Source organism: Engystomops pustulosus, chromosome 3 (genome assembly GCF_040894005.1).
Source record: "Engystomops pustulosus chromosome 3, aEngPut4.maternal, whole genome shotgun sequence".
Taxonomy (NCBI): domain Eukaryota; kingdom Metazoa; phylum Chordata; class Amphibia; order Anura; family Leptodactylidae; genus Engystomops; species Engystomops pustulosus.
This window is the reverse complement of record NC_092413.1, coordinates 155,354,306-155,368,428: the sequence shown is the minus strand read 5'-3', so window position 1 is coordinate 155,368,428 and position 14,123 is coordinate 155,354,306. Positions and strand designations below refer to the sequence as shown.

Genomic DNA, 14,123 nt, shown 5'->3' with positions numbered 1-14,123 from the left:
TAACTTTTTCATACTTTGGCATATGGAAAGGTTTAAGGGGTCAATTTTTGAGGGATGAGCTGTTTTTGTTGCTATTATTTTTGAGATTGTATTGCAGTATCACTTTTTAGAAGTTGAAAAATTGCGAAAAAGAGCCACGTATCTGTAGCAGCGTGCCACAGACACAATGCATACATGACTGGTATTGGAGTCTTGTATAGACACCAGGCTGTCATGGTCACACATCATATTTAAGTGCCACAGGTGATATTTAAAGGTTACCAAGCACCAATCGTGGGTGTTAGCTGCAAACATTCCCGCTGTATGGACTTGACCTGTGAGCCCTCAAAACGTTTTAGGGATTTCAGCATAAAAACCTTAAAGTGGTCATACAGTTTCAGCATATAAATATTAATTCTATAATAAAAAGTTATACAAATTTTCCAAACTACTTTTGGTATCAGTTCTTCACATTTTTCAGGGTTTATTCACACGTGCGGCTTACAATGCATTTTTGAAACGCTATACAACAGCTGAAGAGGAGAAATTCTCATTGCATTAAAGGACACCTGTCATCAGGTCTGTGTCACTATTCCTGTCACCTCTACCTGTTGTAGCAGCTCACAAGGATCCCATCCCAGCCTTTATCTAGTTATTTCATACATTAATCATTATAAAATCATCTATTCTTTATTATGTAAATGAGGCTGGTCCCATGGTCAGAGGCAGTGATGTCACTCCTGTTCCCCCTCCCCTCTCCTCCCCCTTCTCATGTCTGTGTGTAATGTATAGTAAAGCATTGCTTGTGTGTGTGCTGCATCTGCTGACATGCTCTCCCTCCTAATACACATGGGTGGGACACAGACATCACCTACACAAGTACCTGACATGGCTGCAGCCTGGCCACCAGCACCAGGAAGCACATGGAGCAGCCATCAAATCATTATACAGCCTCACATCATTATACAGCCTCACATCATTATAAAGGCTGTCAGTCAAGCACTGGGGTGTGGCTGTGCCTCCCACTCATGAAAAAGCTGGACAGCTTGAATATGCTAATGACTCATTGGACATTTCACAGGTCATTTGCATACAGCTTTAGGACCTCATTGCTTAGGTTTACAGGCATGTAGAGGGACAATGAAGGGATAGAGGCAATGCTTTCTAATGGCAGTATATGAAAATATATTTAGATTAGGGGGGTTATTTTGCATGACGGGTTCTCTTTAAGTTAGCATTTTATTAATGCAATGATAGAGCCCAGTGTTTGCAGACGCAAATGTTAAACAGTAAAGCAATAAGGCATTGTAGTACTGTACTTTAAAACACAATGTAAAACGCCACATTTAAATTGTGCATGCATCTAAAACACCTGCATCAGAACACCACGTGTGAACGCACCCTTAAGAGCTCTGCTTGCTGTCATTCTGTAGGAAGGTTCAGTATTTACTACCAATGCATAGAAATCGGCCCCTGGTCATGTGATATCACACAAGTGCACAGCTCATTATTATCACACAGCTCTGATTACTCTGTGGTATCACACAGCTGCACAACTGATATATCACAGAGTAATCAGAGCAGCGTGATAATAATGAGCTGTGCACCTGTGTGACATCACATGACCAGGGACAGATTTCTATCCACTGGTAGTAAACAATGAAAATATTTTAAGAAATTTCAATTAAATTAAATTTTTTGAATGACAGCAAGCAGAGATCTAGGAAACCTAGTAAATGATTCAGAAATACAAAAATACTTGCTGAAAATGGACAACCCCTCTCACAGCAAAAGTAAGTTACAGTGTATTAATACAATACAAGTTCTGACAGATTCAATCATTACAAAATTCTAAAAAAAAAAAAACTTCAAAATGTTCAACATGATGAAATATTTGTTACTAATTTGTCATTTATTTAAGCATTAAATGATCATTAACATTTACCTAAAATACTATTGAGTACTATGTAATATTTAACCCTAAAGGGTCTGTGCCATTGGCTATGTAAATATCCCCCCCATCCCCCTAAACCTGTCAATGACAAGCACTTCCATCTCCTCGGTATTGTCATGTTCTGCAATGCGCTTTTCTCTGGTTGCTTGGCAACCTTATCAGAGAACGCGAGAGAGTATCTGGTGCCCACAGTCCACATACAGAGGCTTCCTGAAGGTGCCAGACTACAGAGCTAGAAATATTACCCTGCAAACTTCAGTCACTGCAGCTCTCATGAAGCAGGGTTATGCTGCCAGTTAATCTTGATAAAGTAATACAATAACATTAGCATACCTAGAAACAATAAGTCATCCATTTTCGGCAGACACATGCTGGGTGATGTGTGTAATAATTGGATTAATGAAGGCTTGGTGGAGTGAATTAATGAATAGTATGGATTTCTCACTCACCTTTGGGGCCTTTAACAAGCTTTATCTCCATTATTTTCTCAGTTATTGGCTTTCTTCTTCTAACATATAGGCGCACAATAGATCCGGCCTCCTTTAACGCCTCAACGGCTTTACTGTGTGTCACATCTTGTACGTCAACATCATTCACCCGTAATATACAGTCATTAACTCTAAGGAGAGGAACATATAAGAGAGGAAAGGATTTACAAAATACAACTAAATAGAGAATAAAAAAATGTAAAAAACTTCTGCATAGGAAGCAGAATACAGTAACTGAACTTGTACATTTATAACCATATAAAAAAAAGAAAGACGCTGCAACGGATACGTGTTTTTTCTTAATGAACATTAAAAATGGAACGGTAGTTATAACCTCATTTTTATTCTACTGTGTTGCTAAATGTGTACTCTGGGTCAGTGCACGCACACACAGATTCTGAAATTATGCAGAAAAAATCCTATAGTGTGTGAACAGATTCATACATAGGGTAGATTTAGCAAATGTTAGTGGGTAAAGGACAGCACTCTGGTTTTGATCCCAGACAACCCCCTTTAACCAGTTCGCGACCGCCCGTCGTGTATTCACGGCGGCGGTCGGGTCGCACTGCATGGAGAGGGCTCACGGGCTGAGCCCTCTCCATAGCCGGTAAGTCTTTGCTGCATATTGCAGCAAAGGCTTACCGTTAACACCCGCGATTGGTGCTTGCACCGATCGCGGGTGCTATCACAGAGATGGCTGCCGGCAAAGCTGCCGGCAGCCTCAAAAAGATAGCGGTGCATGGGCGCGGCCATCTTACCCCGATGACGTCACAGGGAGCGGTGCTCCGTCTCCATGGTAACCTCGGGTCTTCCGAAGACCCGAGGCCATTTCATTTTAACCCATTCAGATTGTAATGAATGAGGAGGAAAATCCCCATATACTGCCATACTGTAAGTATGGCAGTATATTATAGGATCGATCAGACAACCTAGGGTTAAAGTACCCTAGGGAGTCTGAAAAATAGTAAAAATTAAAAAAAAAAAGTTAAAAAAATAATAATTATAATAAAAAAAACCTAAAATTTCAAATCACCCCCTTTCCCTAGAACTGACATAAATATAAATAAACAGTAAAAAACATTAAACACATTAGGTATTGATGCGTCCGAATATGCCCGATCTATTAAAATATAACAGTTTTTCAATGCGTTTAACCCCGTAACGGAAAATAGCGCCCAAAGTCAAAAATGGCACTTTTTTGCCGTTTTGAAAAATATAAAAAAAATCTATAAAAAGTGACCAAAAGGTCGTACAGTCCTAAAAATGATATCAATGAAAATATTATCAAATTTCGCAAAAAATTACACCACCCACAGCTCCGTACACCAAAGTATAAAAAAAAAGTTATTAGCGCCAGAAGTTGGCAAAATCAAAAAAATAATTTTTGTACAGGTTTTAATTTTTGTAAATGTATGAAAACATTATAAAACCTATACAAATGTGGTATCCCCTTAATCGTACCGACCCAAAAAATAAAGTAGACATGTCATTTGGGGCGCTCAGTGAAAAACCTAATATCCAAGCCCACAAGAAAATGGCGCAAATGCGGTTTTTCACCATTTTCACTGCATTTGGAATTTTTTTCCCGCCTCCGAGTACATGGCATGGAATATTTAATACCATCACGATGAAGTGCAATTTGTTACACATAAAACAAGCCATCACACAGCTCTTTACGTGTAAAAATTAAAAAGTTATAGATTTTTGAAGGTGGGAGTGAAAAATGGACATGAAAAAATAGAAAAAGGGCCCGGTCCTTAACCGGTTAATAAGCCTGCTTGGCAGCTGGGCTCCAAAGTCATATAATGGTCCCAAGTAGCCGGCCTAATGATAAACTACCCCCTCTATGTGCATAAAACACAGGGAAGAAGCTGGAGATTTTTAAAGGCTGTTTTTGAATCGTGTTTCCATCTTTACACAAAATGCCAAAAAACCTTCCTCCCCCTACAAGAAAAAAAATGTTGTAATGTGTAAGTTTATTAGCTTAATGAAAATTAAAGATGAATTAAATAGTGTGGATGCCTTCACCTACCTTAACCTTCCATCTTGAGCTGCTGCACCCCCAGAAATAATTTTTGTAATAAAAATGCTTGTATCCTCTCCGATGTGTGGATTATCTGTACCTCCGGCAATGCTAAAGCCAAGCCCTGATGTGCCCTTAGGCAAAAAAAAAAAAAAAAAGTGGTATTTACATAATGCCTCCTACATACAGAAAATGAGAAATAGATTTGAACACAAAATATGGATTGCGTTACTTATGATTATACTTCCATAAACCCTGAGCCTTCATCTACATTTATATGGAATGAACATGTACAATAATTGCAAGGATTGAAAAAACAGCTTTGCAGTCAGAACTTTCCTTTGAAAATGAGATTAGAAAAAAAGTGTACAGGTGTGAATAGTACAGAACCAAAAATGTAGAGGGGTTAACCATTACTGTTCAGGCGGGACGTCCTTGTACAGGCGGTCCCCTACTTAAGAACACCTGACTTACATACGACCCCTAGTTACAAACAGACCTCTGGATGTTGGCAATTTACTGTACTTTAGTCCTAGGCTACAATGATCCGCTGTAACAGTTATCACTGGTGTCTGTAATGAAGCTTTATTGTTAATCCTGTTTCTTATGACAACCCAACATTTTTAAAATCCAATTGTCACAGAGACCAAAATTTGGCTGGTGGTTACAATGATAAAGTATACAGTTCCGACTTACATACAAATTCAACTTAAGAACAAACCTACAGACCCTATTTTGTATGTAACCCGGGGATTGCCTGTATTATATTTCTATACATTCCATGGGTTGCATCTGTAAAGCCGTTGGTTACAGCAGATATTGGGACTGTGATGTTCCATATCTGGCAGATCAAGGGGGTTATGTGTTCATTACTGTATGTATGCTCCAACAAGCACTAACATGGGAATAGTTATCATACAGTAATGACCGTTCCACCAGTAGTACAGTATATACTCGTGTATAAGCCGAGTTTTTCAGCACAAAAAATGTGCTGAAAAACCTCCCCTCGGCTTATACAGGAGTCAATAAAACACAAAAAACCTTCCATACTCGCCCTCCGGAGGCCCGATGGTCCGCTGATGACGTCATCAGCAGCGACACAGCCACGTGATATTGTGCACCAGCTGGCAGATCGCGTGGACGCGTGTCTGCCAGCTGATACAACACAGAGAAGACCGGAGACCAAAGACCAGCCACACGGAACAGAGCATCAGGTATGAAAGGTTTTTTTTTTTTTAATGTGCTTGGCGAAGGGGGCTGGCAGGCTGTATACTTCAAGGGGGCTGGCAGGCTGTATACTTCAAGGGGGCTGGCAGGCTGTATACTTCAAGGGGGCTGGCAGGCTGTATACTTCAAGGGGGCTGGAAGGCTATATACTGGGAGGCTGTGACCAATGCATTTTCCACCCTCGGCTTATACTCGAGTCAATAGGTTTTCCCAGTTTTTGGTGGTAAAATTAGGGGCCTCGGCTTATACTCGGGTCGGCTTATACTCAAGTATATACGGTAAGCAAAACACAAGATGTCTCAAGTCCTGCAGCAAGCAGGTGACATGACCCAGAGCTGCTATGGACAGAAGAGAAATGCCAACCCCTTTAAATTGTACAGCCTGGAGGCTTTAGTAGGACATCCAATATAACTACACTGTTTGTGGAAGATCTTGCCATCTCTTTTAAATTGAAATGTTTCTATATACTGTATTTATACACCAGTGACACAAACCACATTAATCAACAACTCAACAGATTAAGTTATGAGAATAGGCAACATTTAAAATGTGTAAACATGTAAAAATTACCCTTTCAAGTGTAATTTCTTCATATTCATAATCTGTGTCAGTTCCATTCACCTGTCAAAAGAACATAACATGTTAGCATGGCTGTGAACAGCGTAAAATACAAATCAATTCCTAAGCAAACTGAGCAATTCTAATAAAACCAGTAATCAGCAGCAAACAGCCCAGAGCTCTACTGTCAATGTATTAAAGGGGATGTCTGAGATCTTAAAAAAATGTGATAAAATAGAAAATAGTCAATATTCACTCGAAGGAGTTGGCAGGATATTAGATAATTTACTATTACAGGCAGTCCCCAACTTAAAGGGCATCTACCATTAGGATGAAGGACTGTATGTTAGGTGTTAATGGAGCCTGGAGCCCCTAAGGTTTATTTGCATACAGTCTTTCACCCTAATGGTGGATGTCAAGAGAACCCGTCATGCAAAATAACCCCCCTAGACTAAATATAGTTTCATCAACTGCCATTAGAGAGCATTGCCTCTATCCCTTCATTGTCCCTCTACATGCCTGTAAACCTAAGCAATGAGGTCCTAAAGCTGTATGCAAATGACTTGTGAAATGTCCAATGAAGCATTAGCATATTCAAGCTGTCCACCTTATTCATGAGTGGGAGGCACAGCCACGCCCCCCGTGCATGACTGACAGCCTGTATAATGATGTGAGGCTGTAGAATGATGTGCTTCCTGGTGCTGGTGGCCACACCCCCTGCAGCCTGTGTGTGCATGTGTGTGTGTGTATAGGAGAGATCCAACAGGTCCAGGATGCAGCCATGTTATAGAACATGTCAGGTACTTGTGTAGCTGATGTCTGTGTCTCTGTGTATTAGGAGGATGCAGCATGTCAGCAGGTGCAGCACTGATACCAGCAATACTTTACTATACATTACACACAGACATGAGCAGGGGGAGGAGAGGGGAGGGGTAACAGGGGTGACATCACTGCCTCTGACCATGTGACCAGCCTCATTTACTTGATAAAAAATATGTGATTTTACAATGAATAATCTATGAAATAACTAGATTAAGGCTGGGATGGGATCCATGTGAGCTGCTCCAACAGGTAGTAGTGACAGGACAAGTGACACAGACCTGATGACAGGTGTCCTTTAAGGACACCCGACACAGATGACCCCTAGTTACAAACTGACCTTTGTGCCCACTGTGACCTCCGGTCCAGATGCTTGTAATTTACTGAACTTTATTTCCAGACTGAAATGATCGACTGTATGGTACAATAAAGCTTTATTTATAATCCTTGTTCCCTTGTCAACCTAAAATTTTTTAAACCCAAATGTCACAGGGACCTCAAAATAAGTCTCCTGGAGTAACACTTACTAAATATACCTGTTCCTAATTACATACATATTCAACTTAAGAACAAAACTATAGAACCTATCTTGTACATAACCTGGGGACTGCCTGTATACATGCATAAAATATGTTCTGAACTGCTTACTTGATATGTAAAGTGAAGCCTCCCGTGCTTTACTGTACATTTTAAGAAACTTGTACTTAACATTTGATAGATGTATAATGGTAAATAATACCTAATATCCTGGCCAACACACAAAAAAAAAAAAAAAAAAAAAACTTTAAAAAGGAGTCTGTCGGCACATTTTTCACAAATACAGCTAGTGGCAGGTTCCTATAGAGCCCTAGTAACTATCTGACCCCCTACTTTTTGCTAAAAATGGTTTCCCTCACATCCCCATAAAATCAGAGTTATAAATTTGCCTGGTATCTAGGGATTGATCGAGCAGGTGAAGGGGCGTGGCTTAATGTCATGTAACCAGGGGGATATAATCACAGTTCCTATAACCTTTTAACACTAGAAAACTGTACCCCATGCAGATATCTGACAACATAAATAATTGCAACATGTCTGCATGGACTTCTACTCCTCTCCATGCAGGATGATGTGATTTCATGTGATATGTTATCCTGTGATTTCATGAGATATATGCTTTGCTACATGTACAGTTTGCTAATGTTTGAAGGCTAAAGGACCTGAGATGATTACTGCTGCACAGGGAATGGGGAGGAGCTGCTGGAATTAAGCCTGAGGAGGCGAAGACCACCTCAACTTGCTTTAGACATCCTTGAATAACTGTTAAAATTATAAAGATAAATATATGGGAATCTTAGGGGGGCCGATTTAAAGCTAAAAAAGGGAGTCCTTTTCTAGGGCTCTATGCAAACCGGCCAGTCGCTGTATTTGGGGAAAAAAATGTGGCGACAGGTTCCCTTTACATCCTATTCAGCTCCAGAACCAATGATCTGGTGGACCCCACTCCAGTCATTTCAATCTTCGCTATTGTCCAGTGGTCTTGTTATATACTTATGGAGCCCTTCAGGCCCATCTAAGCTTTAGTTCATGGCATGCAACATTGACTTCTCTTCATTTGCCAGAAGATGTGCCACAGTATTGTCTGTGAATTTACTGCAGGGTGCACATTTTTAAAGGTGACTCGCTGCTCCCCCCTTCCCTTCTCTCCTATGGACCTTCCGGCCATCTTGCTAGTGAAAAGCAGATTAGAAAAGGAGGGAGGAGGATGATGATAATGATGATGCTGCTAATGATCATGATCTAGGACAAAGTAAGCTGACAAGAAAGTGCTTTTCTCTGATAAATATTGCAGAGTTCACCTACTACTAAATACTTCATATTTATGCAAAGATTGTAGAAAAGTTGGTGACCATTTATAGTCCTGTAGTGTAACAATTTCACAACCTTAAAGTCACAGGCAGGAGAGGACCAAAAATATTACAAAACAAAATTTACCTGCAACTATGAAAAAAACTTCTATGATAAATAATTCAGTTTCTAGGTGCTAAAGATGCAGCGCTGACCTATATTATGTCGTCTTGGAAGCATAAAAGCGCTTGTTTTTTACAGATCATTATGTCCAAGATGGTTCCTGTTGTGTCCCTTTATCTAACCTTTCTATGAGAAGCCGGTAGCAGGGAGCCTGGCACATAGTGCTCCTTGTACAATCTACAGGCCACAGAATCTTTCCCCACAAACCTAGGAATACATCTGCACTTGTAATTTATCCCTGGAGCAATGGCCTCCACAGTCTGCTCCTACTCATTCAGGAAAGGCGCCCATGACTTGAGTAACCCACTATATTCTTAAAGGAAATGTACTATAAAACCAAGCACGATAAACCAGGGGCACCTATCTCGCGTTCACCCTCCTAGATTTGTTTTCAGCTCACAATTACTTACAGAATGTCAGGCTGTAAGGAGGAGCTTAGCCAATCGCAAGCGTTTGAGTTTAAACCCATCTGTGCTCTGGCTATGCCCCTCCCTAGAGCCCTCGAATTAGATTTCAAAACGCAATTTAAAGGTTGTGCGTAAATGCAGCCTAAATATATTGAATAACCAGAGTAACTAGTTTACTACTCAACTAAGCTAACTTTAAATTACAGTCCTGATAGCAACAACTTGAACAAATAAAAGTTGATAAAAAAAAAAAATATACGGTATCTCACATTTTAATTCTACTGCAATTCTGTCTAGTCAACCATTGTGAGAATGAGATGTGATACTACACAAATTTCTAATGAAACCACTGGGAGAACATCCAAACGATATTAACTTTACAAAACACTAAAAATTTAATGGACAGCTTTTGTTTAGGAAGAAATAAACAGCAAGGAAAAGGCTGGGATACCATTAGCCAGGACATAGTCGGCAGCTAATTATTTTCTTTGGCCGGGCTTGTAAACAGCAGGCCCCTTCCTACTTTGGAATTTTAGCTCTTTTGTTTTCATTATAAAAATGTAGCTGCTCCATTTACAGATGTGTGCAAAGATGCCATGAAAAAATTACCAAGCATGATACATCGGGACACAAATTCAGGCATTGTGTATGTGGTAATATTATATTTGTTATCCATGCCTCCTTCCTTCTGAAATCATCTTTTAAAACTATGCTAACGAGCCAGAAAGACTATGGGTGTGTTACCAGAGCCCCTCCATGCTATAGATTTTCGGGGTGTTATACTGTGCAAGAAGCACTCACACCCTCCAACTTTGTCCTCACTACTCATTGCTGCAGAGATTGCATGAATTGCAGGGGGAGAGAGGCAGGCATGCTGCTGCAGGCTAAAGCTGGGTTTAAACAACAATTTTGTATATGCTAAGCGTATATGCTGAGAAAGCAACAGGCGAATACGCTTAGAGCATACAATGACAAATAGTGGCAGACGGAGGCATAGTTGTTGCCTCTGTTTGGCCACTAAACGTCCTGTCCGTCAAAAAAAAAAAAAAAAATGCAGATGGAAAGTGTGGCAAAGCTATGTCTTTTCATCCTGTAGCCTCCTGCTGCACTTAGCAAAGGCAATGGACAGCTATGGGGGGTTGATGCATTTCTCCCCACAACCCGGAAGGAGGACTCTGTGGTGTCACTTTCCATATTAGGACAGTGACATCACTGGGGAACACCCAGTTCATTGGAAGCAATCAATCGCCAGTTGCTGCTGATGTACACTCCTCCCCCCGCATTCAGGGGAGAGGGGGTCTCCAGGTGATGTATCTCACTTTGTGGGCATACAGCGAGATACGTCTGTGCCATATGCTGTAAGGACATTTCGGAATCCTCCTGACGTGTCCTTACAATATATGGCAAATAACATAATGGGAACTGAGCCTTACACAACAGCTTGTTAAGAAAGAGCCCAGTCGGCTTCTATAACAAGTCCATAGTCCTTTAGGCTTACTAGCATAATTTTAAATGTTTACTTTAAAAGGAGGCCATGGATAACAAATATAACAGAATATTACCACAGTCACAGTGCCTGGGTCTATGAGAAAGCGCCCTTAGTTTATCATGCTCGACTTTAATGGCAGATTTATTTTAAAGAGGACCTGTCACTTATAAAAACGGCACTAGAAGCTGCTTACTAGAGTTAGCAGCTCCTAGTGCTAAAACAGACGCTGCAGTGTTACACTGCTCCGATAATGCTAGCAGACACTGCCGTGAGGTACATTAGAAACGCCGGACCGCTCTCAAAGCAGTCCAGTGTATTCATGATGGGGTGGTGACTGCAGCACGGCAGACCCTGCTGTGCTATGTAGTGGGAGGGGCAGTCCGGGGAAGATGCAGCGTTTCTAGCGTACATTGCTGCAGTATCTGCTAGTGATATCAGAGGTTTCCGATAACACTAGCAGTGTAACACTGCTGCGTCTAGTATTAAAGTACTACCAGTACTAAAACAAAGTAAGCAGCTCCTAGTGCTGTTTTTATAGGTGACAGGTCCTCTTTAAATAAAGTTAGCAAAGAGGAAATGAACACTTCATATTCAAAGATGGATACGAAAGACCAGCCCCATATGGTAACCACTGCAGCCCCTCAAAAAACTAAACTTTACAAAGTGATTAAGAAATATTTACATAAAACACCTAGTTATTTCTGCTAAAAAAAGCCTGAAAATAAGCAACGTAACACAGAAAATCTTACTTAGTGCCTTACATAATGTAAAAAGTGGTAAAATACTTTCCTTATTCTCAACAAAGTAAAATAACTAAAGTGAATTCACAAAAATGGTCTTGTGCGACTTACATAAGGTGGCGTGTCCAGAGAATCTGTATTTACAATCACAGGTGGGGGATTTGCCTGCAAAAAAGGTTAAAATTACAGATGTTTATCTTAGAGAACAGTTATAAAAAACTGTAGTAAAACCTTAGCAAAAAAAAAAACAAACAAAACACCACACATGTGAATATTCAAATTCTGCCTCCAAAAGTGTTTAGTTTAAGGTTACTTAGTTACATTATGGTATATATAGTATACATTATAATAATCTTATAAAAACCTAACCATCATACACAGGGTTCCATGGTTCTAATGTGTATGACACAAAGCTTTTATTTTTACACCTACTATGTACTGATGAATAGAGGAACAGTCTATGTTGTACACTGCTACTGCTGGCTACATGTAGGGGGGAATTCCATGTTTTGGCTTATGATGGAAGCCATGCCCCATCCGTCGGATACAACATAAGGCTCAGTTCTCCTGATGTAACACGTAGGGGGTTGCGCCTCAAAACTTGCAAACATTGCCGTTAGCGTTGCATTTACTAACGCACGGTGGAGGGCTGCAGCCAAGCGTACATGCGTTTCCATGGAAACACATGGTGCTGGTTACCAATTGCATGAGTTCATCGAAAACACAACACTAGTGGCACGTGTGACCACACCCTTAATGTTTGCAGGCATGGAGGTGGCGTGAAGGGAAAAATAATTGCAATTACTAGCGTTTCTAGACTGATGCAAAACTATGCATCACCTAGGAAACCTTTGCAAATTTGAAAAAAAAAAATTAGTTTGGTGCATTTTTCAGGGCGAATCCAAAATGTAAAATTTTAGCTAAATATTTTCAACATGTTCAAAATATCTTGATCATCATATAGAGAAAGTTATCAAAAGGAAGCGTGTCAAGCCTCTAAAAATAACCCTAAATTTAGGAGGTGGGCTGTGTAGGTACCTTAATAAAGGTTTTCTAACACCAGAAGAAATAATGAGAAATAACTCTTATTGTATGCAAATTGTGTCGCAAGAGCACAGTTTGCAACAGAGAGAGGTTGTCTGTGTGTGACTCGCTGAAGAGAATACATGTGGAAGGGGGATGAGGGAGTTGAAGCGTGCAGGACTCGCTGAAGAGAATTCCTGATGGAGGGTAAATGAGGGACTTGAGAGATGTTGGCTGTGTATAACTGGATGTAGAGAAATTAACTTCTTCATTCCCCCCTCCCTCATACTGTAGACACGCCTGTGGAGGAGAATTTAGGAATATGCCAGACCCAGGACTGAGGAAGATGCAGACTATTGAATACATGGAGCGATACTTAGGGAACAGAATGTGAACATTTACCAGATACCGTATATACTCGTGTATAAGCTGAGTTTTTAAGCACAAAAAATGCGCTGAAAACCCCTAACTCGGCTTATACTCGAGTCAAGAAAAAAAACCCCAAAAAAGGTGAACTCACCTTCCGACGCCCCCCGGCATCCATCGTGGCTCTGACATCAGGTCCCGGCCCGTCGTAGTCTTTGTGAAGTCAGCCACATGCTGACGCGCTAATGTTTGCGTGCCGGCATTGGCACACACTATGATGTCAGCATACGGCTGACGTCATGGTGCCTGCGCCGGACTGGAAGCAGATGTCAGAGCCGCGATGGATGGCGGGGGTGTCGGAAGGGGAGTTCACTTTTTGTTATTTTCCTACAGGCAGGGGCTGGCAGGCTATATACTCCAGGGGGCTGGGATTAATGCATTTCCCACACTCAGCTTATACTCAAGTCAATAGGTTTTTCCAGTTTGTGTCAAAATTAGGGGTCTTGTCTTACACTTTTGTCGGCTTATACTCGAGTATAAACAGTAACTAAAGGGTTTGGATCCAGTGAATTACAACAGCCGATCGACACTGCGTCCCTATTTTCCGTGCACCTTCCTCCACAGATCTACCTTGTATACAACTGTACATAGTGAGCCGACTACCTTTGTTTTTTCTGAAAGTGAAAGTTTATAGGCATGAAAAGGAACAATTTAGGGATGGTTGCACTGCTTTCTAATAGCATTTCAGTGTATACTAATTCTGTATGGTTCTATGCACTGTCAAAAAAGATAATGTCCCATTCAATTCTGTTATAGCTAAAAGCAGTTATTTATTATTCCTGGGCAACTCTGCGTTCTACAACTAGTATATAAATATATATATTTTTACTTCGTTAAAATCTTACAGAAAGGTCTATGATAAACTGTCATGGGATGTCGGCATCATTAGCTGTATCAACTATTGTATCAAATTCCCTTCTCCTTATAACTTTGTCATGTTTCTATGACATTATATTTGATAACAATGAAAGTGATTATGC

The 14,123-nt window shown here is 40.5% G+C and overlaps 1 protein-coding gene across 26 annotated transcripts in view; it reads right to left on the bottom strand.

Annotated features, from left to right (window-relative positions):
- The window catches only part of DLG1 (discs large MAGUK scaffold protein 1), a 127,281-nt gene that overhangs the window by 39,422 nt on the left and 73,736 nt on the right, over positions 1-14,123 (bottom strand). For all 26 annotated transcript variants that reach the window (XM_072142657.1, XM_072142659.1, XM_072142665.1 and 23 more), the window contains 4 exons: positions 11,806-11,859; positions 6,242-6,292; positions 4,454-4,578; positions 2,383-2,552 (listed from right to left, as the gene is read on the bottom strand). In XM_072142657.1, coding sequence (XP_071998758.1) covers positions 2,383-2,552; positions 4,454-4,578; positions 6,242-6,292; positions 11,806-11,859 — 400 coding nt within the window. The remainder of the gene's footprint in view (positions 1-2,382; positions 2,553-4,453; positions 4,579-6,241; positions 6,293-11,805; positions 11,860-14,123) is intronic.